This window comes from Myotis nattereri (assembly GCF_964212035.1).
Source record: "Myotis nattereri genome assembly, chromosome: 4".
Taxonomy (NCBI): domain Eukaryota; kingdom Metazoa; phylum Chordata; class Mammalia; order Chiroptera; family Vespertilionidae; genus Myotis; species Myotis nattereri.
Genome location: NC_138079.1, coordinates 90,199,971 through 90,223,499, shown reverse-complemented (window position 1 = coordinate 90,223,499; position 23,529 = coordinate 90,199,971). Strand labels below are relative to the sequence as shown.

General features: G+C 51.9%; 1 protein-coding gene across 2 annotated transcripts in view; it reads right to left on the bottom strand.

Moving 5' to 3' along the window:
- The window catches only part of ABCC6 (ATP binding cassette subfamily C member 6), a gene marked incomplete at both ends in the record, with an annotated part of 50,972 nt that overhangs the window by 7,962 nt on the left and 19,481 nt on the right, over positions 1-23,529 (bottom strand). The window contains 14 exons of one of the 2 annotated variants that reach the window (XM_081089609.1): positions 249-448; positions 2,400-2,710; positions 4,556-4,763; positions 6,606-6,729; positions 8,067-8,142; positions 9,586-9,760; positions 10,187-10,354; positions 12,858-13,034; positions 13,224-13,350; positions 15,041-15,116; positions 15,323-15,410; positions 17,034-17,180; positions 18,962-19,165; positions 20,898-20,990. In XM_081089609.1, the coding sequence (XP_080945735.1) occupies positions 249-448; positions 2,400-2,710; positions 4,556-4,763; positions 6,606-6,729; positions 8,067-8,142; positions 9,586-9,760; positions 10,187-10,354; positions 12,858-13,034; positions 13,224-13,350; positions 15,041-15,116; positions 15,323-15,410; positions 17,034-17,180; positions 18,962-19,165; positions 20,898-20,990 (2,174 nt within the window). The remainder of the gene's footprint in view (positions 1-248; positions 449-2,399; positions 2,711-4,555; positions 4,764-6,605; positions 6,730-8,066; positions 8,143-9,585; positions 9,761-10,186; positions 10,355-12,857; positions 13,035-13,223; positions 13,351-15,040; positions 15,117-15,322; positions 15,411-17,033; positions 17,181-18,961; positions 19,166-20,897; positions 20,991-23,529) is intronic. The other variant, XM_081089610.1, reaches the window with a different exon arrangement.

Genomic DNA, 23,529 nt, shown 5'->3' with positions numbered 1-23,529 from the left:
ACCAAGGCAACAGAGGCGTCTTCCCTTTTGCTGACATCTGTGCCTCCTTGCCCACCTGCTATTGGGAACCCCTCAGGCTAGCTTCCATCCACTCACAGTGTAAGCCAAGTACACCCATGGGACCTAGCCTCAGCTTCATCCCCAGCACGCTGTGACCTTGGGCAGGCCACTTTACCTCTCTGGCCACACAATATGATACGCTCTGGGGACACAAATGGATTGCAAGGTCTTCTCTGCTCCCTTCCTACCTGTCAGCCACCAGCCGTGGGAAACTGACTCGCTGGCTTTCATCCATGTAGGCATTGTTCTGAGCCACGAAGGGGCCCTGGGCCCGGAAGGCCCTGACCACTGCGCCGCCCTGGAATGTCTCCGCCACGTGGGAACACACGAAGGAGTGCCTGGCTGACTCCATGCGTCTGAGCTGGCACGAAGTGGCCACATACAGGCTCTGAAGGTGGGGGTGGGGGAGGGAGAGGGGTAGGTGGGAAGGGGAGAAGTCACAGACACAGAGAGGTGGTTTGAGAAGCTCAGGGAATCCCAAATACTGTTACTAGTTTGCTGTGTGACCTTGGGCCAGTTGCTTTCCCTCTCTGGACTCCAATTTCCTTGCAAAATCAGAGTTCCAGAGTTCTTTTTAAAATCACAGGGGATGATTCAAAAACCTCCAGCGCCCCAACCCAGACCTGTTCAATCAGATCTCTGGTGGTGTCACCCAGGCCTTGGTATGTTTAAAACTCCGTCCTGGGAATTCTACTGTACAACCAGGATTGAGAAACCACTAATCTGGTGTAAATGTCTCATTCCCAGCTCTAAGGCCAACTGCTTTACTTAGGGCCAGTTACCGTGGGAACAAAACCATAAAGGGCAAGGAAGGCAGTCGGCCAAGTGGAACTCATTTCTTTAACTCTAGGGTTAGCGTACATGCCAGGGGCTGGGAACATAATGATGCGCAGATAGGAGGTGCTGTTCATTGGTTTGAGGTTGCAAGTATGTACAGCTGGCACGGGGGAACGTGCGTTTGCTGAACACCCGGGCTGCATACCAGGCTCTTTACAAACAGTATTCAGTAATCGTGAGGTGGGCATTAGTGGCATTCACAGTTTACAGGTGAGCACACCTGAGGCTCAGAGCAATTGGTCTGAACCTCTGTATCCAGCACATGGCCGGGCCTGAATTCAAACCCACCTCTACCTGACTCCCAAGCTCTCGATGGATAAGTAGTCCCTCCCCAAGTCAAGAGGACGTAGAGAAGACCTGGGACCATTGTGGAGGACAGTGGTGGCCATGGTTTTTGTCTGAATATCATGGTTGTTTCTACTCTACTTCTGATTTTTTTTTTTTTTTTTGAGGGAAGTGGCTGTCAATTGTGGGACCTGATTGTAGAGGTGGTCACATGATACAACCCAACCAGTCAGACTAAACTCTCCTTTTGGTCACAGTGATTAGTTCAGGGACAAACACATGCTCCATAAATGGCCAATCAGAATCTTCCCTGGGATTTATATACAAACACTGAGCTGGAGTGAAGGTTTTTTTGTGTTGGGGTTGCTAAGGTGGGATGCTATGAGTATAAGGTTGCAAGGGACCATCAAACCTGACCCCTGGAAAGAGAGTGTGTGCAAAATTGGGCCAAGCAGAGCTAAATCAGTGGTGCTTAAACATCTGAATGTATCAGAATTACCTGGAGAGTTTATTAAAACCCAGATTTCTGGGCCCAACTCCCATAGAGTCAGTAGGTTGTGGGTAGGGCCTGAGAATGTACATTTCTAACCGGCTCTCAGGCAATTCTCTGCTGGCCCAGGGCCACACTTTGAGAACCATAGAGCCTCCGGAAGAGCATTCTGGATACCGGGATCCCCCCTAGGAGACTGTGGCCATGGAGGCAAGCAGCCCTATAGCTGCAGAAAGAGAGGGTGTCAGAGCATGAGGGCTGGGGACCCTCACCCCCACCTATGGTGGCCAGCTCATGACTTGGCCACAGAGTGACTGCATCCTGGTGGCAGCTGGCCACCGCAACTACTGCACGTAAGCCATTAAATTCTGTTCTTCTGTTTAAGCTCATTTAAGTTGGTCTCTGGCAACTGAAAGAGGCTAGTCTAATGCAGTCTTTGAGACCTTGCAATGCCTTTTTGGTTTCCAAATATTTGGAGAGGAGGAAGCTCATTTCAGCAGCAGCAGGACAAAATGTCAGCTATGAAGCACTTCGATGTGAACATTTGGGAGAGACAGATAAGAACAGGTGTTAGAAACAGGCTTGTATCTCTGCCTCTGGGAAGTCTTCAGGGGTGGCCCCAGCTGCCCAGCTGGGCAGAACCTGTTACACGGACTCCTGCCCAGGGACAGGGGCCTGGCTGAGGTGACCTCAGCTGGCCACAGGAGCCTGCCCAGCCTCTCCCTACCTGAAACCAAGTGTAGAGGAGCAGCAATGGCAGGATGGCCACGGCAGCCAGCGGGGTGGCCACCGTTACCACCAGGGTGACCTCCAGGAGTCCGAAGGTGTAAATCAGCAAGGACCGGAGTTTGTCTGGGATGTCCACATCTATGGTGTCTGTCTCCTTGGAGAAGCGGTTCAGCAGGTTCCCCATGGGCGTCCGCTCGAAGAAACCAATGGGAGACCGCGCCACGTCCCACAGGAGCCTCCGGAAGAGCCGGCTGGATGCCCGGATGCCCCCTAGGAGCACTGTGGTCGTGGAGGCAAGCAGCCCTATAGCTGCGGAAAGAGAGGGTGTCAGAGCATGAGGGCTGGGGACCCTCACCCCCACCCATGGTGGCCAGCTCATGACTTGGCCACCCTGATGATCCCTTGACGGAATCACCCTCCACCAGGCACCTCGGAGTGTGATCTTATTTGGATCTTTGCAGATGTTATTAGTGTAAGATCTTGAGACAAAATCATTCCAGATTTAGGGTGGGTTCTAAATCCAATGACTAGTGTCCCTTTAAGAAGAGGAGCACCACCCACCTGGCTCAGTATTTGAGCATCAACCTATGAATCAGGAGGTCAGGGTTTGATTCCCGGTCAGGGCACATGTCTGGGTTGTGGGCTTGATCCCCAGTGTGGGGTGTGCAGGAGGCAGCCGATCAATGATTCTCTCTCATCATTGATGTTTTTAGCTCTCTCTCCCTCTCCCTTCCTCTCTGAGATCAATAAAAGTATATTTTTTTTAAAAAAAGAAGAGGAGAAGCCACACAGAGACACGGACGGTGATGTGAAGACAGGCAGAGACTGGGGTGGCCTGCTACAAGCTAAGGAACACCAGGACGGCCAGTGACCGGCAGAAACTAAGGCACGGGATGGATCCTCCTTCAGAGCCTCCCAGAGGAACCGATCCTGCCGACTCCTGGATTTTGGACCTCTGGACTCAGGACTGTGAGACAATTTCTGTTCTTCTAAGCTACCAAGGTTGTGGTCATTTGTTTTATGGTAGCCCTCGGAAACGTATACTCCCTTCCTCCCATGCCAAGCTATGGGCTTGGGATGGGGCTAACTTCACTCCCTGTTTCTGGGGTGGGGCAAATTTCATTCCTGGCCAACCCAAACCACTGCAGTAGGTTCAGAGATGAACACGTGACCCAACACGGGCCAATGAGAGTGAGACCGGTGACTTTGCTAGGGCTTTCGGGAAAGAGGTGCTTGCTTTTTTGAGGTGGCCAAGATGGAGCTGTGGCATACCATCTCATCACTAGGGGGAGAAGCCTGCCTGGACAGGAAGCTATCACAGAGGAAGAAAATGAAGCCATTCCTACAGCCTCATTGGATCCCTGGATGCAGCCATACCTGAAGCTACTTATCTATGGATTCCAGTCCTATACCAGGTAAGGCAATAAATTTTCTTGTTGCTTAAACTAGATATATATTCATATAGTTAGTATACAGGGTGTCCCCAAAAATGTATACACACTTTGAATAATTAATAATTCCGATGGGTGCCATCGAAAAAGAAACATCAATGGAGCAATCAGCTGTCAAGTGTGTATATTTTTGGGGGGACATCCTCTATTATAGCTATATAGTTAGTATTGTTATTATTTTCAAATGGAGCAGACCTCAGACTAAGGAAAGTTATCAGGGAAAAAGAGGGGAATTACATAATGATAATGGGTCCATTCTCCAAGATGACAACAGTTCTTAACGTGTTTGTCCCTAACAACAGGGCATCAAAAATCACGAAGCTCATCTGAAGGGGTGGGGGTGGGGGTGCTGACAGTCCCCAGCAGTCAGACCTTGGCTGGCCCTCTGTGCTGGGGTGGGGGGGAGGCGGAGCCAGCTGAATTGCCGTGTCTGCCCCCACCTAAGTGCTCAGCTGCCCCAACATCTGGAGGTCGTCAGTCTGCATTTGCCAGTGAGTCTGGCAGAGACTCTGAAGGTTCCAGAAAGGGAGGGATGTGCCGTGTCCCCCGCCTCCCATCTTAAGGATGCGGGTCTGGGCTTGGACCTAGGATATTTGCACAGATCTTCAGGGAGAACAGTGATCCAGGGATGGGAGGGCCAGGGAGCCCTGAGCACCTCGGATGGGGATGAGGATGGAGGGTGAGGAAGGCCAGTGAGGGGTACCTTGGAGGCATCCCAGGAGCCCGAAGACCCAGCCTCGCAGGGCCGCCTGTGTCTGCCGCCCATCCACGGTGGGGTCGTCCACCCAGAGGCTGAGCCAGTAGCCGCGGCAGAAGGAGGCCACTTGCTGGCAGAAGAAGAGGAACAGCGCGTAGAGGCAGAGAGGGGTGTCCACGGCCCGTACGTAGCTCAGGTACAGGGCGGCCTTCACCTGCAGCGCGCGTCGGAAACATGCCCAGCGGGGGGGGGAGAGAGGAAAGCAGATGAGGCTCCCAACACACGCCACTCGGGCAGATGGAACCACCGTGCAGACCTCACAGGTCCTCTCTCAGTGCCTCCCACCTGGAGCACCATCTCCCCGGCAGCCCCCCCCCCCCCCAGCCTCAGGGCCCCCTTCCTCTACAGAACGCCAGAGGGCCAGTGGAGCCTTCAGAGTGACAGGCTGTGGCGCCGCCTGGCTTTGGAGTGATTTATTGAACACCTACTATGGGACAGGCATGTGTCTCTATCCTCATCTGACAGATAAGGAAAGTGAGGCACAGGCAGGTTAAGCCACTTGATGAAAGTCCACCCCCTACCAACCTGAAGTTCTCCACACAGCTGCAGCCGGAGTGAACTTTTGAAAATATCAGCCTGGCCCGATCTTGCTGTTGCTGACCGGCACATGGTTTTCTCTTGCTCTCAGAAGAAATTGCAGACTTCCTGTACCCCTCTCTGACTTTACCCACTACTCACTATCTGCTGATTTCTTGGGATCCCTTTCTTTGCTCCTTCCCACCTCAGAGCCTTTGTACCTGCTGTTCCCTCTGCCCAGAATGCTGTTCCCTCTGCTCCTTCCAGGGCTTGTTCCTTTACATCCCTCAGGGTTCAGCTCAAATGCTACTCTGGGAGCGTCCTATCCAAGCGGGCCCCTATGGGTTGGTTGCCATCTTATTGCCCTTCTGTATTGTCTTGTAGCATTTATCAGTATCTGATATCACCTTGCTTGTTAGCTTAATTAGTTGCTGACTGTCTCCCCCCACTAGCAAGCAATCTCCGCCCGGGCAGACACTTTACCTGGCACATAATGGGGGCTCTGGAATGTTTGCTGGGTGGATGAGTGTGTGGATGGTTGGGTGGGATAATGGGTGGTTGGGCGAATGGGTAAATGAATGGATATATGAGTTGATGGATGAATAAGTGAGTGGGTCTGTAGGTGGGTGGGGATGGATGGAGGGAAGGGTGGATGGATGAGAGGATAGATAAATGGGTGGATGGATCGGTGGGTAGATGGAAGATAGGTAAGTGGATGGGTGGGTGAATGGATGCATAGATAGGTGGTTGGAAGGTTGGATGTAATGAATAGGTGAGTGAGTAGATGGATAGATGGAGGGATGGGTGAATAGGACAGATGGGGTAGGTGGATGGGTGAATGGGTGGAAAGGTGGACAGGTGGATGGATGAATGAGTAGGTATGTGAGTGGATGGGTGGAGAAACCAGCAGAGAAGGAACAGTACAAGCTCCAGCTTAGGAATGACCCAGATTTGAGTCCAAGTTCGTCACGTGCTAGCTATGAGAACACAGAGAAGCCTCCCAGCTCTTTAAAACCTCAGTTCCTTCACCCTAAAATAGAGTCATCGCCATCTAATTTTATTTATTTATTTTTAAAAATATTTTTATTGATTTTAGAGAGAGGAAGGGAGAGGGAGGGAGAGATGGAAACATCAATGATGAGAGAGAATCATTGATTGGCTGCCTCCTGCATGCCCCCTACTGGGAATCGAGCCCGCAACCCAAGCATGTGCCCTCCATCAGAATCGAACCCGGGACCCTTCAGTCCACAGGCTGACGCTCTATCCATTGACCCAAACCGGATAGGACATCTCCATCTAATTTCAGAGTGCTTGTGAACATTAAGAAAGAGGAAGTGTCTAGAATCTTACTTGGCACATAGTAGATGTTCAATAAAGGTGGCTGCCTCCCCCCGCCAGGGCTCTATCTGGTGGCAGGTCTTGAGCCCCGGAGGGCAGCAGTAGCAGTGGAAGTGGAGGGCAGGGAGCAGCGGATGCTTACCTTGCCATACTGCACGCTGTCCCCTCCTGCTGGCAGTCCTGCCTTCCCAGGGTCATCTAGGGGAACCTTTGTCTGGGCCTCCAAAGTGCCGCTGTCCTCAGGGATACACTTCATGGACCTGTTACTTAGAGGAAATGCGGACAAATTAGGCTCTCTTCCTGGGGGGGGGGGGGTGCCCAACCGTCATGGCCACTGATAGAACACTGAGCTCCGGGGAACACTCTTCATTCATTCATTCATTCATTCATTCACTCATTCATACATTCATTCAATCAACACACTGAGTTCCGAGTAGGTGCCATGCTGTGCCCTCCCTCTGTAGTGCCCAACTAAGTGCCATCTATTACCCCAGCGTCGAACAAGCCCATTGTTTCAATACCCTTTCACTGGATGAACTTATTTGCCCAACCTCAGAACTTGGTTTTCAGAGGGTTTGTTTTTGTTTTTTTTTTTTTTTGGCCTAAGCTTTGCTGCAATCATTTTGCCCCTGCTGTTTACCCTCAGATTTGTCATTCTAGGTTGGCAGAATGTCAATTCTGCACAATTCACTTGTTGAAGATTTCTTTATGTTCCTTTCATCTATGAATGAGTGGGCTGGCTTAACCTTAAATGTGAAACCATGGGCAGCTGACTTAACCTCTCTGTGACTCAGTTTCCTCAGCTGTAAAATGGAGATAATCTATCTCTCTGTCTTTCATCTACTAACTAATCTGTTATCTATCTATCCATCTACAAATTACCTATCTTTTTTATCATACATCAACTAATCTATCACTGATCCATCTATCATTTATCCATCTATCATTTGTCTATCTAAATCTATCATCTGTCTACATATTCACCTATTTATATCTATACATCTATCTCTATATCTATTCATCCATATATACTGTCAAATCAATGTATCTCCTATCAACCTATCTACCATCTACCCATCCTTTATCTATCTATCTATCTATCTATCTATCTATCTATCTATCTATCTTTCTATCTATCATCTATATACACTGAGTGGCCAGATTATTATGACTGGCCAGATTATTATGACCACCCCATCAGTACTTCATTGACACTTCCAAAAATACTGAATATTGAAAACCTCCTAAGCAAATACTCTCAAGGTCTTATTATTATTATTATTATTTGCATAACTAATTCACTTCATTGTACTGATGGGGTGGTCATAATAATCTGGCCAGTCATAATAATCTGGCCACTCGGTGTATTTGCACTTGAAGGCAAATTGGTCATTCTGTGAACTGGGCATTTGGGGACTTAATCACTTTGGCCATGTGTTTGTCAAACACCTTTTGGTGAGTTATCCCACAGCCGCGCACCATGGTGGGTGCTCAGCAGGTGTTCGCTCCAGAACAGTTTTGGCTGCACCCACCTGCCTGAGCCGCAGGTGGTCTTCAGCCTCCGCCTGTGCCCTCCCTGTGCTCAGGACCACAATGAACTCACCTCTCTGGTCCACCCATGGGCCTCCCGCTTCCAGCAGAGCCTCTGGGGTCCTCAATGCTGGTCGCGAGTTCTGTGTCTGCAAGGTCAAGGGAGTCCTGTCACACAGTGGGGTCAAGACCCTGGAGTCCGGATGCTGACACCCACTGGCTGTATGGCCTTCACTTGTCTGAGCACCCGTGTCCTCTGCTCTGGCCCCTGCAACCTCTGGCAGTCCTCCCAGAGTTCTCAGGAATGTTATCCATTCATTCACGCACTCCTTCATTTACTCAGTAAATATAATCGAGCCCCTGCTATGGACTTGGGGCTGGAAAACATCAGTAAACATGGCCATGGCCACACTATTCCGCGTTCCCCCGACACCCTTGCACAAGCAGTTCACTGTGGCTGGAATGTTCTTTTCCAAGTTTTACCCAAGCTTAGGTGTCATCTTCCCCAGGGAGGGCCCTGGTCCCCCCGCCACCCCCCTGGCCTGGGCAGGGTCCATCCTCAGCTCCAGGACAGTGACACTGTGAATCTCCACCAGCGCTCAACAGATATTTTCAGAGGAGACAGAGCCTGGGGCTGGGGCACCTGGGTGCGAGTTCTCGCTTTGTCATGGAGGGGCAGTATACAGCCGAGGGGCGAAACACCACATGCTCTCGGTCAAGTTGCTTGGGTTCAAATCCCAGTACCGCCACTTCTAAGCCATGTAACCTCGGGCCAGTTCCTTATTCTGGGCCTTAGTCTCCTCATCTGTAAAATGGAGGTAATTAAGGTGCTGACCTAACAGAGGCATAGAGATGAGTAAAGAGTCAGTGGAGGTGAGGAGCCGGACTCACTCTGGGTGAGCTCGGGCTGGTGACTTTGCTTCCAGAACATCATCATTTTCCCAGAAGGCACTGTGTTCTTTGCATCATGAGAAGCCCTAGCTAGCGTGGCCTGGGTCACCTGGCCTCTAGGCACCAAGTGAACTTGCTCAGTTTCTGTAGCAGTTACGGGCATAAACTCAAATTCTAACCTTGTGACCTTGGGCAAATTATTAATTCTCTTTGTCTCAATTTGCTCACCTGTGCAATGGCAGCAAGAATTGCATGTGCCTCAAAGGAGTATTGTGAAGATCAAATTAAATACTGTGTGCTTATTTATTTTTTAAATTTATTGATTTCTGAGAGGAAGGGGGAGAGAGAGAGAGGAGAGAGAGAGAGAGAGAGAGAGAGAGAGAGAGAGAGAGAGAAACATCAACGATGAGAGAGAATCATTGATTGGCTGCCTCCTGCATGCCCCACACTGAGGATCGAGCCCACAACCCGGGTATGTGCCCTGACTGGGAATTGAACCGTGACCTCCTGGTTCATACGTCGTTGCTCAACCACTGAGCCACACTGTCTGGGCTAAATACTGTATGCTTAAAGATACACTTAACACAGCCACTGCCTCAGGCCAGGACTTGCAGGGAGGGTGCGGCCAGAGCAATCCACTCATGCCAGTGGGATCCTTGATAGGAGCCAGGCACAGAGAACCAGCAAAGCCCAGTCAGTACCTCCTTCTCCTCTACCTCCTGGCTGTCTGGCTCGATCCAGAAGGCTCACCAGGGCCCCCTTCCTGTTCAGAAGCTCCTGGTAGGAACCCATCTCTGCAATGGCCCCCTCTTCCAGCACCACGATCCAATCAGCCTGGGGCAGGACTTGGAGTGCGTGGGTCACGAGAATCCGTGTCTGGGCAGGGAAGGGGTGGGAGTTACACTAGGGTGCTTGACCAGTCTTCCAAAGCCTGGGGCTCAGAGGGGGGCAAGTTCCCCCTTCCCGAGCTCCTGCCCTTTATCTCTCAAACAGCAATGTCACAATACAGATATGCAGGGGCTCCTTCAACCTATGTCTCAAAACAAGCAGTTCACCTGAACCCAGTGACCTGAGGGAGGGAGGCAGAGCTGCAGCAGTTTAACCACACACCCATAAGCCAAAAGTCACTGCTGTTGTAAGCCACTGAGGCTTGGGGGGTTGTTTGTTATGTAGCATTGTCAAGAAAAAGCTGACCATTACAAAGAGGAAAGTTGGACTCAAGGAGGGTGGTGGTGAGATAGACTTGGGTTATGCTTTCTCTGCCTTTGTCTTGTGCCCTCTGATACATTTCCCCAAACTTACCGTTCCCTGGAGCAGCCCGTTGGGACCGATGACCTGATTGAAGATGTGCTGGCCGACATGAGCATCCAGGGATGCCAAGGGGTCATCCAGCAGATATACAGCAGCCTTCCTATACACGGCCCGGGCCAGGCTCACCCGCTGCTTCTGGCCCCCAGAGAGATTCATGCCCTGTGGCCACAAGAGAGGGATGAGGCTGGGTGAAGCTGTTACGACGGGGCCACATCTGCTTATCAGAATGAGGGACAGCTCACTGTGCCTGTCCTCCAGGGCCACCTCCCAGCTGTCACACTTGCATTCAAACCAATACTCCTCCACCTCCGGCCTTTACCTGGCCTCCCTTCTCCCCCTTCCAGTCAAGCTTTCCGGAGGAGTTGTCTGCACCCTCCACGGCTTTCTCTCCTCCCACCCGCTTCCTCCTCCACTTGAATCTGCCTTCTGTTCCCATTTTCTCCGCCAATACTGCCTTCCTCAAGGACACCAGTCATCATTTGCCTGTTGCCTAATCCAGTGGCAGCTTTTCAGTCCTTACTTTCCTTCATTCACTCATTCCACTCATATGTACTGCAAGGCTACGTTATACCAGCAGTGTTCTAGGCTTTGGGACATCAATGAACAAAGCCCAGCCCCTGCTCCCATGGATCTTTCATTCTAATGAGGGTGGGGGTGGGAGACAGATATTCAATAAGCAGATGAGTAAAATGTATCACCTATCAGATGGTGTCATGTGCTATGAAGAATAATAAAGCAGGGGAAGGGCCTAGGGCAGTGGTCGGCAAACTCATTAGTCAACAGAGCCAAATATCAACAGTACAACGATTGAAATTTCTTTTGAGAGCCAAATGTTTTAAACTTAAACTACATAGGTAGGTACATTGTTATTAACTTAATTTAGGGTACTCCTAAGGCTTAGGAAGAGCCACACTTAAGGGGCCAAAGAGCCACATGTGGCTCGCGAGCCGCAGTTTGCCGACCACGGGCCTAGGGTGTACAGTGTGAGCAGGGTTGCTGTGCAGGGTTAGGTGGTCAGAGAAGGTCCCTCCATGAAGGGAAAATATACGTCGAGACCTGGTAAAAGTGAGGGATGGAGCATGTGGACTCCTGAGAAAGAGCTTTACAAGCAGAGAGAACAGCAGGTGCAAAGGCCCCAATGCAGCGGTTCTCAACCTGTGGGTCGCGACCCCTTTGGCGGCCAAACGACCCTTTCACAGGGGTCGCCTAAGACCATCCTGCATATCACATATTTACATGACGATTCATAACAGTAGCAACATTATAGTTATGAAGTATCAACGAAAATAATTTTATGGTTGGGTCACAACAGGAAGAACTGTATTTAAAGGGCCAGAAGGTTGAGAACCACTGCGATGTGAGAGTGTGCTTTGGGTGTTCAAGGAACATCGTGGAGAACCATGTGGCTGGAGTGGAGCATGATGGGAGATGGGGCCAGAGAGATGACTGGGGCCAGACTGAGGGGGAGCCTTGTCAGTGATGGTCAGAGCTTCGACTTTGACTCTGAGTGGAGAGACCCTGGAGGATCCCAAGCAGAGAAGGGGCATGATCTGACCTACGTTTAGCTGCTGGGATTTGAGGACAGAAACAAGGAGGGCAGCCAGGGGGCGCTGCAGGAACGCGAGGGAGAGCTGATGGTAGATGGGACCAGAACATTCTGGGTCTGCCTCGATGGTGGACCCAACAAGACTAGCCGATGGATTAGATGAGGGTATAAGAAAAAGAGGGGAATCAAGGGTAACACAAAGGTTTTGGATCTGAGCTCTGGAAGGACAGGGCTTCCGTGCCCTGGGACGGGCGTCCCATCAGAAAGGATGGGACACAGCTGGACAGACAGAGGCCAGCAAGCACCCCTTTCTTCTGAAACACCTTTCACTTGGCCTCGAAGCACCTGGTCCTCCTCTCTGGATGCTCCTCTCACACAGGGGACCCTCTCCTGCACCCTCTCCCCTTCTTTCCAGAATATCCCACCCATTTCCTTAACTTGAACTCCTACTTTCCACTCTCAATTCCCTAATCCAGGGGTCAGCAGCCTTTTGCTGTGAAAGGCCTGATAGTAACCATTTTAAGCTTTGCGGGGGGGGGGGGGAAGGGGGGGGCGCAGTATCTGTCACAACTGTTCATCTCTGCCCTTGCTGTACAAAAGCAGCCATGGCCCACTGGTTCATAGATGGGCATGGCTGTGTCCCAATAAAACTTTATTTACAAAAACAGATGGTGGGCCGGATTTGACCTGTGGTCATAGTTTGCCAACCCTGCCCAATCCATAGCTCTGGATGCATCTATCCTGTTTATTGGCTACCTCTGCCCAGGCCTTTTACTGAGGTCCAGGGACCGGAAGCAATTTGACCAATGTCACCCAAAAATGCAGGGCAGGAGAGGTGCCCAGGTCTCCCCACTCCCAGTTGGAGAGCCGGTCACCGCCAATCCCTGCCGTGCCTTTCTGGCTCTCCCTGGCCGCAGTTTTCTATCATTCATTCATTAACAATTCATTGAGCACCTATTATGTGCGTCACCCTAAGCTGAGCCCTTTTTCTCCCCCATTTCCCTGCCCTCCTTGTCCCCCCTTTGTCCCTCTCACCACAGTACCCACAGCTCAGAGAAAGAAGCAAATGACCCCAGACAGAGTGCCTCCATGTCCCAAGAAGGCCGGAGCCCTCACCTGCTCCCCAATTTGGGTGTGGACGCCTGCCGGAAAGCTGACCACGTCTGGCCGCAGGGCGCAGGCCTCCAGGACCCTCTCCAGCCACGATGGGTCCAGCTCCTGCCTGAAGCACACGTTCTCCACCACGGACGTGTTCTGGACCCAGGCCTCCTGGGGCATGTAGGCCACGGGACCCTAAAACACAACTCACTGTGGCAATGAGGCCACTGGGGATGGAGGCAGGAGCGATTATGGAGGAATAGCCGGCGCCAGGCTATGGCTGGTGGTGGAAGGTGGAGAGAGAAAATGGAGAGGAGGGGGAGGGGCACGGAGGGCTCTAGGATGGGAGACATTCCAGCAGAAAGGCAGGGGGTGTGGCCTCACCTTGATGTTCACGGTCCCCTCCACCTTTGACAGCTCCCCGAGGAGTGCGGAGAGCAGAGAGGACTTCCCTGCCCCCACGGGGCCGACCACAGCCAGCAGGCAGCCCTGTGGCACGCTGAGGTTTATCCTGCAGGGGAGACGCATCCTGGGTAGGCCCAGCCTGAGTCTGTGCGGAATCGGTGAACCCCAGGCACAGCTAGGCTTTCCCACTGGGGCTTCATCCAGGAGGCTGCTAAGAGGACGTTCAGGGGCAGTCCTTCCTTCTCCTAATCCTCGCCTGGCTACGCAAGCAGCCATTATATCCCATGTATGTGCATGGGAACACATACATGCACATCCACACACATAACACCACAATGTATGCGCACATGCACACACACAAGTGCATGCATATCTAAATAAATGTATGTTCACACGTGCATGCATGTGTGCGCATCTAACATCACACTGTGCACAAATGCATATACATGTACACACACATGATGCATGCACACATCCAGACACGCGCAAATGCCTGCACATGTAAACAAACATGCTCTCACACATGCACACATATGCATGCACATGCATACACACACAGAGTTTATTGTGGCAGGAGGATTTAACCAGCATCATGTCTTGATTCAGTCACTACAATAGGCTCCTTACTGCTCCTCCTGCTTCTGCCCTTGGCCCCTGTCCCTGTTCATTCTCCACCCAAGGGCCAAAGAGACTGGAGTTAAAACCCGAGTTAGATCATGACAGTCCCCTGCTGAAGCCCTCCACCAGTTCCCGTGTCATGCAGGGCTCTGACAGTCTTGAAAGATGCACAGCCTCCTGCTGCTCTGCGTCAGCCACACTGACCTCATTTCTCAAACACAACCGGGGGACATTGTGCCCCCCAAGGTGTCATTAGGTGATGCCTAAAGATATTTTGAGTTAACACAACTGAGGGGAGGGTTGCTGCTAGTATTTAGAGGGTGAATAATGGGGGTCCTGTTAAACATCCCACAATACACAGGACAGCCCCCTGACAGAGTTATCCAACCCCAAAGGCTAATATGATGAGGTGAAGGCACCTGGGTCTAGGCATACTCCTGCCCCAGGACCTTTGTACATGCTGTTTCCACTGCTTAGGAGGCTCTCCTCTCAGGCGTGTGCAAGGCTCATTATGATCTCAGTTTAAATGCCAGGCCTTCTCTCACTACTCAGGACCCTGTCAACACCACATTCTGTCACCTCCCGCTGATTTCACATTTGCGTGCCCCCCTCATCAGAATGTCAGCCCCAAGAGTGCAGGGTCCTTTCTGGTTTGTTCACTTTATCCCTAGTGCCTAAAACAGGGTCTGGCACATAGTAAGTGCTCAATAAACACTATGAAGTGAGCAAATGACAATCGACAGATCCTGGCAAGGGCATTTTAGTTCCCTTCATAGGGACTTTTGGGGTTGACTGGGGTCTTCTGCTACAAAGACCTAGCCAAAGAGTTGAAGGCTAGAGGTGACGATGATGTAGGGACTGACACAGGAGGGAGCGAAGCAGGCATGGCTGACCGGGTCAGGGCTCTTCTTGGCCAGGACTCTAATGTCATCTTGTCCAGACTGGGGAGCAGAGGCTGCCTCCTCCCTGACAGGAAGGCATGGATGCCCCATCCCCCCATCTGCAGCTCTTGTTTTCTGAGACTCTGACAGGGCTGCTCCTGGGAGTTCCCTGGCAGCACACCAGCCCAGGCTCACCCACCCTCCAGCCCCGGGCTGCAAACCCACACCATCTCTCACATAGGAAATGCGTTTTCTCCCTGTCAGAGGAAGGTAGCTACCAGGGAAGCCCCTCTGTACCTGTGTAGGCAGGGCGGGCTCTCCCGGGACCAAGCAAAGGTACCTTCTCGCACACTGATGCAATCCTCCCTGGCAGCTGCAGGCATAAAAGGCCCATTACACCAGAGGCTCCGGGCTGGCCTCCTTGTCCCAGAGAGCCCCCTGGGCACCGCCCCCCAGAGGCAGCCCGAAACCTCTCCCGCTGAACAAACTGCCCTGCTTCTCACTGGCTTGAGTGTGACCCTGGCATCCTGCTGAGACCCTCATCCCTCCCAGGCCCCTCCTGCTGAACCCAGCACTCACAGCCTCTGGAGGGACTCCAAACCACAGCCTCAGGGTCAGCTTCTTCCAGGCAGAGGAAGGCGGCCAGGCGGTCGAAGGACACCCGGGACTGGGGAAAACAGAGCCCGGGTCACCCGGGTCCCCGTGCCGAAGGGCAGAAAAAGAACTGAGGCTGCCGCTGGTCAGTGCGGTTCCGCGGCTAGAGCATCAGCCCCGCACCAAAGGGCGGCAGGCTCCTGGTCAAGGGCACGTACCTGGGTTGCAGGTTCCCTCCCCTCCCTGGTGGGTAGGGGCACATGCGGGAGGGGAGGCAACCAATCGATGTGTCTCTCTCACATCGATGACTCTCTCTCACTCTCTCTCTCTCTCTTTCTCTCCCTCCCTTCCATTTTCTCTAAAAATCAATGGAAAAAATATCCTCAGGTAAGAATTAACAAAAAATAGAAAACACAAAAATAAAAGAACTCAGGCTTTGGGTGTTGGGTGTCTCAAGAGGGTGGGAAAAGCTTCCTGTCTACAAGCTTTGCTCACTTGCACGGCATTAGTACGAAGATTAGTACAAAGCTTTTGTTTTGTTTGTTAATCCTCACCCCAGGATATTTTTCCATTGATTTTTTTTTAAGAGAGTGGAAGGGAGAGGGAAAGACAGAGAAACATCAATGTGAGAGAAACACACCAATTGGTTGCCTTCTGCACATGCCCTGACCAGGGCCCAGCCCGGGAGGTGCCTGTAACTGAGGTATGTGCCTTTGACCGGAATTGAACCCGGAACCATTCAGTCCCCAGGCCAACGCTCTATTCACTGAGCCAAACCAGCTAGGCCAAAGCTTTTTAGGTGACAAAAATGATGTTCAGGAGGGTGGTGACAGTGATGGTGGTGGTGCCCTCCCCCCTCCTTGCTCCTAATTCACATAATTGGTAGATGGAGCTGCCATTCTGCAGGCTACACCCTGGAAGACAGCATCAGCAGGCCAATATCAGGAATGATTCTAAGCCTTGTCCACCTGGGGGTGCCCTCTGCTCCCAACCCCAAACCCTTCCTTGGTAAGGTCAAAGGGAGCCATTTAAAGAGGGATGGCCCAAGCCGGTTTGGTTCAGTGGATAGAGCATCAACCTGCGGACCAAAGGGTCCCAGGTTCGATTCTGGTCAAGGGCAGGTACCTCGGTTGAAAGCTCCTCCCCAGCCCAGGCCCTGGTCGGCACTTGTGCAGGAGACAACCAATCAATGTGTTTCTCTCACATCAATATTTCTCTCTGTCTTTCTCTCTCTCTTCCAATCTCTAAAACAATGGAAAAATATCCTTGGGTGAAGATTAAATAAATAAATAAATAAATAAATAAATAAATAAATAAAGGGGGATGGTTCAGCCAGGCAACTGCTGTCTCCTTTTCATCACCCCCAAGGAGGCACAACATGAGTAGAGTCCGTAAAGAAGAGAAATAAGATAAAATTGCTTTGTGTAAAAAGGGAACCGAAATGAATCCAAGCATGTGAGATTGCTGGATTGGTGAGGCTGTGTATTTTGAGGATGTCTGCTGACACCTTCTGCGGTAGCCTCTGCCCCTTCCCTCCCTGTTTGCTGCTCTGATTCATCCCCTTTCTCACTCCCTCTCCTCCTCCTCCTCCTCCTCCTCCTCCTCCTCCTCCTCCTCCTCCATGGATGGTGGGAGCATGGAGACCGGGCACACCCCTGCAAGGCTCCTCCAAGCCGCCTCCCTCCCCCTGCCTCACCTGGACAACGGAGTGGATGGAAAAGGGCAGGAAAGCCTGGGCCTTGTTGAGGATGTTGAGAACCGTGAGGGTCACAAAGGCTTTCTCGGCGTCCATGGCATTCTCCTCGGTCACCAGAGTATGGACAGTAAACACCACCAGTGCCACCTGGGTGAGACACAGGGGGTGGCATGAGCTTCCATGAGTGTGGCCAGGGACACCTATGCCAGCTGTGGCCTCTCCAGGGGTCCATATGGCCCCTAAACGCGGATCTCCCCCCAAATTCTGCTACTGATGAAGGGAGTGCGTACACAGCCCCATTGCCAGTAGGTATCAGAAACTCTGGATTCCAGGCATTGGGGGATACCACCATTCTCCATCGTGTAGAAGTTTGTGGTTCCAGATGTGGGTGGGACTTGTGATTCGAGAAACCCTTGGAAAATAGCAAGTCTGTGAAAGTAGTATCGGCAGCACTTGAGGGCTCTAGGTATCAGTGGCATTTGTGGTTCTAGACGTCACTTGGTAGATGGTTCAGTTCTAGAGGCTGGTGAAGTATTGGTTCTAGAAGTCGCTTGGTGTGACAGCTCAGTTCTAGATGCTGGTGATGTGTTGGCTCTAGAATTCACTTGGTGTGACAGTTCAGTTCTAGAGGCTGGTGATGTGTTGGCTCTAGATGCCACTTGGTGTGACGGTTCAGTTCTAGATGCTGGTGAAGTGTTGGTTCTAGAAGCCACTTGGTGTGACGGATCAGTTCTAGATGCTGGTGATGTGTTGGCTCTAGATGCCACTTGGTGTGACGGATCAGTTCTAGATGCTGGTGATGTGTTGGCTCTAGAAGTCACTTGGTGTGACAGATCAGTTCTAGATGCTGGTGATGTGTTGGCTCTAGAAGTCACTTGGTGTGACGGATCAGTTCTAGATGCTGGTGATGTGTTGGCTCTAGAAGTCACTTGGTGTGACGGATCAGTTCTAGATGCTGGTGATGTGTTGGCTCTAGAAGTCACTTGGTGTGATGGTTCAGTTCTAGATGCTGGTGATGTGTTGGCTCTAGATGCCACTTGGTGTGACGGATCAGTTCTAGATGCTGGTGATGTGTTGGCTCTAGAAGTCATTTGGTGTGATGGTTCAGTTCTAGAGGCTGGTGATGTGTTGGCTCTAGAAGTCACTTGGTGTGACGGATCAGTTCTAGATGCTGGTGATGTGTTGGCTCTAGAAGTCACTTGGTGTGATGGGACTTATGCGATGCTTAGTCAGAGTTGATCACTTTCACGGTCACTTGTCGTGATGGTGACTCAGTGATCCTTTGGGGGAGCCCTCGTGGTTCTAAGTGATGGCACTTGCAGTTCTGAGTGTTGATTGTGTGGATGACATCTGGTGTCCTGGCAAATGGCCCCTGGGATTCTAGATCCTTCTGGACACAGTGGTTAAGGCCCACTTGTCACCAGCCTTGAATGTTTTATGGTTTGAATTTTATTCTGGACACAGCAGTGAGTCATTGTGGGTTTGACTGCAATGGCGTGACTGCAGTAAAAGCCATGCTTCAGAAGGCTAATCTGGCAGGAATTTGTGAAATCAACTGGAAAAAGACAGCACAGGCACTGTGCCCAGTGTGTGTTGGGGGGGCGGGGGGAGCAGGGGGCAGCAGGGTGAACTTGGGGTTCCATCTCTGCAGCTGCCTGCACTTGTCACCAATTCCCCACAGCAGTAGAAGCGTCAATTTCAGAAGACTTGAACTTTCAGGATAACGACAGGCCTTCCCAGACGCTGCTGCATTCGGGGAATGATCTGACTGATTTGCTAATCAGCAGGGACCCCTGAGTGAGAGCAGGATCCAGGAAGGGCGGTCTGCAAAGAGGCTCCAGGATTCGGGGCTCCACCTACCTCATCTCCCTCCCCCAACACCCCCCCCCCCCAGCCCACACTCTGCAGGGAGACCAGGGTGACGTCACCAGAAACGTGGACAGTTGGAAAGACACCAGAGACACAGAGAAGAGGAGTCCGGAGGTCCTCAGGGCGCCCAGCTCCTGGCCCCGGATGCGCAGGACTCTCTCCAGAAAGGCCCCCTCCCAGCCGTGGCACTTGACTGCCCTCATGTTTCGGAGGAGGCAGCTGGTGAGCCGTGCCCGGGAGTCCTTCTGCCTCATTTGCTCTTCCTGGGACCAGAGGGGGGAGAGAGAAGAGCACAGGGATAAGTCTATAATTCTCCTTCCCGGCAGCCACACCGCCCCTTCAGCAAATCCTGCTGATTCAAACCAGGCCCAAGCTGTCTGCCTCTCCGCATCTGCGTCCCCACAGTCCTGGCCCAAGCCCCGTCATCTCCTCTGGACCATGTCATCTCCCTTTGTCCCCCTGCTTCTGCCTTCATCACAGGGGATGCTGCACCATAACCAAGGAGGCCCCGATGCGCTGGAAACAGAGGCGGGGACCTGAACCGGCCGACACGGTGCCACCGGGAAGGCTTCCTGGAGGTGGGGGTGACATATGAGCTACGGTGGGTGGGTGGGCAGGGGAAGATGGAGGGGACAGCATGACTTGGAGGACATCCAGTGAGGTCAGAGGAGGGTGTGCGTGTGGCGGGGGGTGGGGGTGGGGGGGTGGGGGGGGGACACTAAGAGGGAGAGGTGGCCTGGATCATGCTGGGACTAGGAGGGCAGGCAGTGGAGGTGGGGCCACTGGGTTTCACCTTTGAGGGGCATCGTCAGAGGGGCAGCTGTGTGGACAATGTCTTGGAGGAAGCGAGACAGAAGATTGGAGAAACAGTCTATCCAACACCTTCCCTCCCTCCCTCCCTCCCTCCCTTTTTTCCTCCTTCTTCCTCCCTCCCTCCCTTCTTTCTTCCTTCCTCCCTCCCCCCTTGCTTCCAAGAATGTATTTTTTTAATATATTTTTATTGATTTCAGAGAGGAAGGGAGAGAGACAGAGAGAAACATCAATGATGAGAGAGAAAATCATCAATCGGCTGCCTCCTGCACGTCCCCTACTAGGGATTGAGCCCGCAACCCCTGGCCATGTGCCCTGGACCAGAATCAAACCCGGGACCCTTCAGTTCACAGGCCGATGCTCTATCCACTGAGCCAAACCAGCTAGGGCTCCAAGAATGTATTGGACACCAATGACAAGCGTATTCTAAATGCTGAGACTGCATCAATGAGCATTCCCTACTCCTGGGAAACTTTCATTAGGACAACAGATAGACAATAAATGGAAGAACTAGGTGTGTCCTATGGCAGGTTAGGTGACGAGAGCTATGGAATGAAACAGCACAGGCCACGGAGCTGAGCTGCAGGAGGGGGAGGGGCTGCCCAGACTTCAGGGAGGGGAGGGAGGAGACCTGACCCCTGGGATGAGGGTGTTCAGGCACAGAGCACAGCCAGTGCAAAGGCCCTGTGGCAGGAACTGGGCAGGTTTGAGGATCCCAGGGAGGGCATGAGCAAGGGGCAGGAGGTGATGAGGCCACCTCACAGGGGGCAGAGGGCCACGGCAGGGTCTTGGCTTTGACTCTGAGGGAAATGGGAGGGCTGGTGTGTGAAGAGGCCTAGGTGGGGGTGAGGCCGGAAGTGGGGACTCCACCAGGGGGGTCCCTGCAGTGACCTAGGTGAGAGACAGTGGGATTGGAGAGCCTGGGTATGGAGGAGGAACATTCTGGATGCAATTTCAACCAAAGGAGCTGACTCCTGGGATGTGAGTGAGAGGCGTCAACACCAGCCCGGAGTTATTTGTGGCCTGGATGCTGGAGGGACAGAGCTGCCATCCACCGAGATGGGGGCCGTGGGGACACGGGTCCGAGTGGCTGAAAGGCTCAGACCATGGCCGGCAATGCCAGGCCCGCACCCCTCCCCCACTCCCCTGCAGGCCCTCCTCCCATTTCCCTGTCAATGACCAGACCTGATAGTGGTTCCTCTTCTTGGTGATGAAGAAATTCAGAGGGAGGAGGCTCAGGAAGACAGTGACGGCGGTGAGGGCAGAGGGTCCTAGAAGCTGGAGACAGAGGGAGGAGGTCACGGATTCCTGCAGGAGCCCAGCTGTAGACTCAGAGGGACCTGGTCAGCACCAGCGGCTGGGGCTGGAGGCTCACACTTGGTTCTGAAGGCAGGGGGGTGGCAGGGGGTCTGGTGAGGGCAGCTAGCGGGTCCTGGAGACCAGGATCATGGGACAGACACCTAGAAGGAGACACCTTGTACATGAGGGAGGCAGAAAAGACGTACTGCACACAACGGGGGCAGGGGGGCGGGGGGTGCGCCTGGTCAGGATGGCGAAGTCAGACCTCTGGGATCGGGATTTGGGTTCAAATCCTGACTCTGACACTCACCAGTGCGGCCTTGCGCACATGACTTACCCTCCCTACGAAGCAGCTTCCTCATCTGTGAAATGGGAATAGAGCTGTGCCCACAAATAAGCTAAGTGCTCGAGTCATACAATCCATTATCACCCGAGTCTTCATTTCACAAGGGTTGCCAGACTTAGCAAATAAACATAGAGGACACCTGCCCGGTTACATGAGGATTTCAGATACAGAGTGAATACGTTTTTAGTATAAGGTGGTCCCATGGAATATTTGGGGCATCCTTATACTAAGAAATTATTCAGTGTATCTGAAATGTATATTTAACTGGACACCTGTGTTTTGTCTGGCCGTCCCCACCCCCACCCCCAGCTCTGTGACTTTGGGACAGTTGCGTTCCCTTTCAGCTCTGGTTTCTCCACAGGGAAAATGGGGGGGCGGGGGGGGGGGAGTAGAAGGAATGATCTGTAAGTGGCTGTGACTTTTTTGAGATTCCTTCTGAGGTCATTTGGGCCCATTCTCTAGACAAGCCTCACCCTCACTCAAGCCTGGGGGCCTTGGTTTCTCCTATTAGCCAAAAAATAGTTTTGGAAATCTCCCTGACAACCAAGCCAGCCAGTTTGTTTCATTTATGTAGCAATAGTGCCACCGAGTGGCTAAATAGACAAGTGCCAGAAGGCAAATGCCAGCCGTCAGAGCCAGTGTTGGGAAAATGCTAAAACGTTAATAGAAGGTCAAACACTCTCTGATAAAATGGTATCAATTGGCAAAAATGCTACACATGCTAACTATTGCCACCTCAATGCCTACCCCTCCTTAACTAGGATCTCAGGGTGATCCTCTGAGTAGGCCAGGAAGTGATGGGTGTGCTGTCTGTAGGTTCACTTGGGTCATGGGTGGGCCTACTCAATTGCCTTGTATTTCTCTGTGTCCTCCTCCCTCTCCCCATATTCCTATCATAACAGCTAACATCTATGTAGTGCACATCAGGAACTGTTTGAAGTGCCCTATGTGTACTGGATAAGGACCTACTGTGTGCTAGGCCTGGAATACCAGGTACCAAGTCAGAAAGGTTCTGGCCCCTGCCCTACAGGTCTGTGGAAACAGAAGTAGGGGACCAGTAATGATGATAGCACACAGTAGGTGGCATTTGGGACTATTCCACACTCACAACCAATATGCCACTGGTACACCCACCCAGGGGCCTACCAACTATGGCACATGGCCCAGGGCCCTCCACTTGCTTTCGTATAGCCTGTGAGCTGTACAAAAATAAAAATTAAAAAAAAATGTAATGGTTTTTACATTTTTAAGTGGTTGAAAAAAATGAAAAGAAAAATAATATTTAGGGATGTGTGAAAATTACACAAAATTCAAATTTCAGTGTTCCTAATCAGGCCCCCTGGAGCTCCGCCTTGCCTCCCTGCTTAGTGTTGTCTGTGGCCGCTTTGGCATTCGAAGGGCAGAGTTGAATAGTTTTGAGAGCGACCACATGGAACCCAACGTCTAAAATAGTTACAGTTTGGTCCTTTACAGAAAAGAGTGTGAACCTTGCACCTGGAGCCGAGCTGGAGGAAGATCTTCAGATGAACTGCCCCACCTCTGCCTCCTTGCATAATTAATAATATGAGCCGATGCCTGCAGAATACAGCTGTGTGCCAGGCCCTGTCTAAGTGCGCACAGGCATCAGCTCAGTTCAGACTCAACATCAAGGCCAGGGGCACTGTTGTTTACTATGATTCTCACCTTACAGACGAGGGAATGGGGCACCGACGGGCTGTCCCTTGTGCGAGGTTTATAACTGGCAAGTAGTAAAAGCAGGCTTTGAACCCGGGCAGTCTGACTCCAAGGTCTGTGATTTTAATTAAAAGGAAGAAGGAAGGAAGGAAGGAAGGAAGGAAGGAAGGAAGGAAGGAAGGAAGGAAGGAAGGAAAATCTTATACCACAAACTAGATGAAAGGAAGTTCGAGAAACTGATTTAAAAAATTTTTTTTTGCCACGGGGTCACTTTATGGTTTTTGAAAACCAGGTAGCAAATTCTTTCCCCTAAAATGTTTTGTCTTTTTTGCTGCTGGTGCTGGTGCGCCAGTGTTACTGGTAACTTCAAGCAGGCTTAACCTGTCTCCTCGCTACCCCGGTACCCCGATAGCGTACCCAAGAGGCGTCAGTGTCGTCATTATCATCAGTATTTTACAGATGAGGAAACCGAGGCCCAGAGAGGATGAGCATCCTGCC